Source organism: Teleopsis dalmanni, chromosome 2 (assembly GCF_002237135.1).
Source record: "Teleopsis dalmanni isolate 2A chromosome 2, ASM223713v2, whole genome shotgun sequence".
In the NCBI taxonomy this organism is placed as follows: domain Eukaryota; kingdom Metazoa; phylum Arthropoda; class Insecta; order Diptera; family Diopsidae; genus Teleopsis; species Teleopsis dalmanni.
This window is the reverse complement of record NC_051847.1, coordinates 234,872,383-234,876,715: the sequence shown is the minus strand read 5'-3', so window position 1 is coordinate 234,876,715 and position 4,333 is coordinate 234,872,383. Positions and strand designations below refer to the sequence as shown.

At 37.4% G+C, this 4,333-nt stretch overlaps 1 protein-coding gene across 1 annotated transcript in view; it reads left to right on the top strand.

Moving 5' to 3' along the window:
* Positions 1-431: 431 nt before the first annotated feature.
* Positions 432-4,333, top strand: part of LOC119677004 — a 4,368-nt gene continuing 466 nt past the window's right edge. Inside the window, exons 1-3 of the mRNA XM_038088269.1 lie at positions 432-1,012; positions 1,082-1,803; positions 1,939-4,329. Of these exons, the coding sequence (XP_037944197.1) occupies positions 432-1,012; positions 1,082-1,803; positions 1,939-4,329 (3,694 nt within the window). The remainder of the gene's footprint in view (positions 1,013-1,081; positions 1,804-1,938; positions 4,330-4,333) is intronic.

Here is a 4,333-nt window from a genome sequence, read left to right as displayed (position 1 = left end):
GCTGCCGGGTTGTGTTTGTTAAATTTTATTACCAACTCAACAAAATGGGGTTACTTTGAAACCGATGAAATTTCTATGTAACATTCATTACTATTGTTTAGAATTAAGATTTATTGTATCATGGCCTTTAATTTATTTGTCATTTTTGTATTGTGTCGTCGCCTTTAAGCACACGCGAAAAGGCGACATGTGTTTTTGAGAAATAATAAAGCAGTCGTGAATAAAAGTTATCAGTAAACTAACTGAATAAAACATTGGTGCCGAAACCCGGGATAGTGATCCATAAAAGGGATAGTGATCCATAAAAGGGATAGTGATCCAGAAAAGGGATAGTGATCCAGAAAAAAAAATATAATTGCAAAATGTTAGACTCAGAAATTCACGAACTCAGCGACGGGGAGCAAGGAGGCGTGCAGAAAGGGTCTAAGAAAATGGCGGAATTGAAGGCGTTGAGAGGCAGCACCAAAGGCAACATCACTCGCATAAAATCAATGATTTTGAAAAAAGGGTCAAGTTTGTCAACAGAAGAACTTAACTGCAGGCTTAGTTTGACAGAAAATTACTTCAAACAGTTTCTGAGTGTGCAAGCAGATATCGATAAACTAAACCAAGGTGCAGATACTTCTTCAAGCGAAGCAATTACAGCAGAAGTTGAAGATGCATTTGTGGCCACGAAAGCAAAAATAATGAGTTTACTAAAAAAAAGAAAGTTATCACTGGTAGATGTCAATGCAACGAATACAACATCGTTATTGCCGGGCCCAAGAAGTCATCGGGAAGTAAAATTACCGAAATTTGAAGGGAAGTATAGCGAATTTCCGAAATTTATAGCCTTGTTTAATAAATTAATCAACCAGGATGAAATGCTTGATGACTGCGAACGATTTTTGATACTTAAAGAGCACTTGGGCTCTAAGCCGCTGGCAGCTATTGACGATTTTGATGTCACAGAGGACAATTACCCCAAAGCACTCGATCGATTGAAGGAATGCTTCGATAAAAAGGCGTTGATGTTCGAGGAACATATTACAGCCCTCTTTGCTGTCCCAAAATTAACAAAACCATCTGCAGTTCATTTAAGAAATGTATTAAATGCAGCGAATGCACATTTGAATGCAATGCTATCATTAGGTGATTACAAAGATATAGCGAATGCCATGTTAATTCATTTGGTGATGGAAAGAGTGGACGAAGATTCGCAGGTCAAATGGGAAGAATCAGTGGATTACAGGAAGCTGTCAACTTGGAATGAATGTTCAGCAGTTTTGACGAGGCGATGTGAGAACCTTGAGGCAAGGGAACAAAAAGTTAATCAAGTGAATTCAAAGGCTGTAAACTATCAAAAAGAGTATAGAAATAACCGCAACTACTCAACCTCTCTTGCAGTTACAAAACCTTTATGTGAAGTCTGCAATGGCAGTGGCCACGAGATTGCAGATTGTAGCAAGTTTAGAAAGCTTTCTTTAAAAGAACGCTTTATCGTAGCACGGAGAATAAAGGTATGTTTTACATGTTTGAAAAAGGGACACCTTCAAAAAGAATGCTCTGCTGTTAAATGCTCGAAATGTAATTTATCTCATCATCAACTTTTACATAAAGATTACATCTTGGAGCCAAATGAACAAAGATGCAAAAATGGGCCATCTACGTCAACACAGGAGACAGCTCAGTCATCAGTTATGAACGTAATGACTGAAAACGAGGTTTTTTTGGCAACAGCAGTAGTAATGGTAGCGGACAAGTTTGGCAAATATCACCAAATGCGAGCCATATTAGATTCTGGCTCTCAAGTAAATTTGATGTGTGAGAAAGTTGCTCAAAAACTGTTATTAAAAAAAACGTCTTGTAAATTAGATGCTAGCTGTGTTGGAGACGTTGTAACTAGCTTTAAAACAAAAACTGTGGCTACCATCAAATCAAAAATAAATGAATTCGAAGTCAGTCTGCAATTTTATGTCTTACCGAAAATAACAAGCTCCAAACCTAATCGTTATGTCGATGTTGCGGACTGGAATTTACCAAAAAATATTCAAATGGCTGATCCAATGTTCAATAAGCCAGCGCGTATAGATATTTTAATTGGTGCGGAAATTTTCTTCGATTTGTTGTCGATTGGACGAATTTATCTTAATGAAAGGTTGCCAACCCTACAGAAATCCATACTAGGGTGGATAGTTGCAGGCAAAGCAGAAGAATGTTTAGCGCCTAGTCATAAAATAAATAATATGCTGGTCAATCACAACCATAATGAGAATGAAAACTTGAGTCAATTGGTTGAAAAATTCTGGAAAATAGAACAGATTTCAACTAAATCAAATTTTTTAACCGAAGAAGAAGAGGAATGCGAGAAAATTTTCCGGGAATCAATTCGTAGAGATACATCTGGCCGATTTATTACGAAAATTCCATTTAAAACAACAGTAAGTGATTTGGGTGGTTCCTATAATGCTGCCAAACGACGGTTGCTGTCACTAGAGCGTAGGTTGAGTAGAGATCGCTCTACACGAGACGCTTACAACGCATTTATGGATGAGTACCTCTCTTTAGGTCACATGACGATCGTTGAAGAAGCTGATATGGATAAGATAAAATATTTTGCACCGCATCAGTATGTGCTACGACCAGATTCCACGAGTACGAAACTTCGAGTTGTGTTCGATTGTAGCTGCAAAACTGACAGTGGCTTGTCATTAAATGAGGTAATGATGAAAGGACCACTGGTTCAAGATGACCTGTTATCTATAATACTGCGATTTAGATGTTACAAATATGCAATTACGGCAGATGTAACAAAAATGTATCGCCAAGCATGGGTGACTGATGATGATGCGAATTATCAAACGATTTTGTGGAGGTCTTCCTCAGATGAAAACATAAAGGCCTATCGCTTGCGAACCATTACTTATGGTACAACATCTGCCCCCTATTTAGCTACAAGATGCTTAAAACAGTTAAGTGAAGATTATATCGATAAATATCCGATTGGATCGAGAAAGGTGTTATCTGATTTTTATATGGATGATTTGATCAGTGGATCAAATGATGAAGATGAAATTTTTGAAATATATAATCAAGTATCAGCAATAATGAACTCAGCAAAATTTAAGTTAAGGAAGTGGTTTTCAAATAGTGAAAAATTTCTTAATTTCGTGCCTGAAGCTGATAAAGAAAAGACTCTTCGGATGAATGATGAGGAAATAATAAAAACTCTTGGTATCATCTGGGCTCCAGTGGGAGATACGTTTCGATACGTTTGGCCAGATTTTGATAGCTCGAAAGCGGTGACAAAAAGAATAGTGTTGTCGGAACTATCTAAGTTGTTTGATCCCCTTGGGCTTATTAACCCATTAATCGTAAAGGCGAAGATTTTCATGCAAGATTTGTGGATATTGAAGGCTAATTGGGATGAATCCCTACCAATGAATTTACATAGTCAATGGATAGAATTCCGCGAAAATCTAAAAGACGTCAAGAAAATAAGTGTGCCTCGATTTGTTTTGGCAGAAAAACGAGTTGCTAGAGTTGAAATGCATGGATTTGCTGATGCATCAAAAAGAGCTTTCGGGTGTTGTATTTATATTCGCTCAATATGTGTGGACAACGACGTTACAATGCAGTTGTGGAGTGCTAAATCCAGAGTAGCGCCATTAAAAACTTTATCTTTACCAAAATTGGAACTTTTGGCTGCGGAATTGCTGTCGAAACTAGTGACAAAAACCAAATCCAATTTTCCAATTTCTATTGACGCGACCTATTTATGGGTGGATTCCGAAATTGTGCTAGATTGGCTGAGCGAGCACCCATCAAATTGGAATACATTTGTTGCCAACCGGGTATCATTGATTCAAGAGCAGACAAAAACGTGTATTTGGCGGCATGTTCCTTCAAAGTCTAACCCAGCGGATATAATATCAAGAGGTGCGTATGTAGATGAACTATCTAATTCTATTTGGTTTGCAGGTCCTTCTTTCTTGAAGAGAGATTGTTGTGAGTGGCCACCAAATAAGTCTAGAAAGAATACTAATGCTGACCAAGAAAGGAGTCGTAATAGTACGATAATGACTGTTAATAATTTGAAAAAAAAAATACCTTATGACGCATGCTCTGAGGATAACTCGAAATCTTCTTTTGTGACGTGGGTTGAAACCTTCAGCGATTTTGAAAAATTACAAAGAATTTTTGCCAATCTTCTTGGCTTCCGAAGAAGCGTTAAGTCTATGACGGAAAGATTAGATGAAGCACTAGTGCGTATATTCTACTGTGTGCAACAACATTATTTCAAAGAAGAAATTGAGCTGCTATTGAAGAATAGAGAATTGCCAGCAAACAGTAA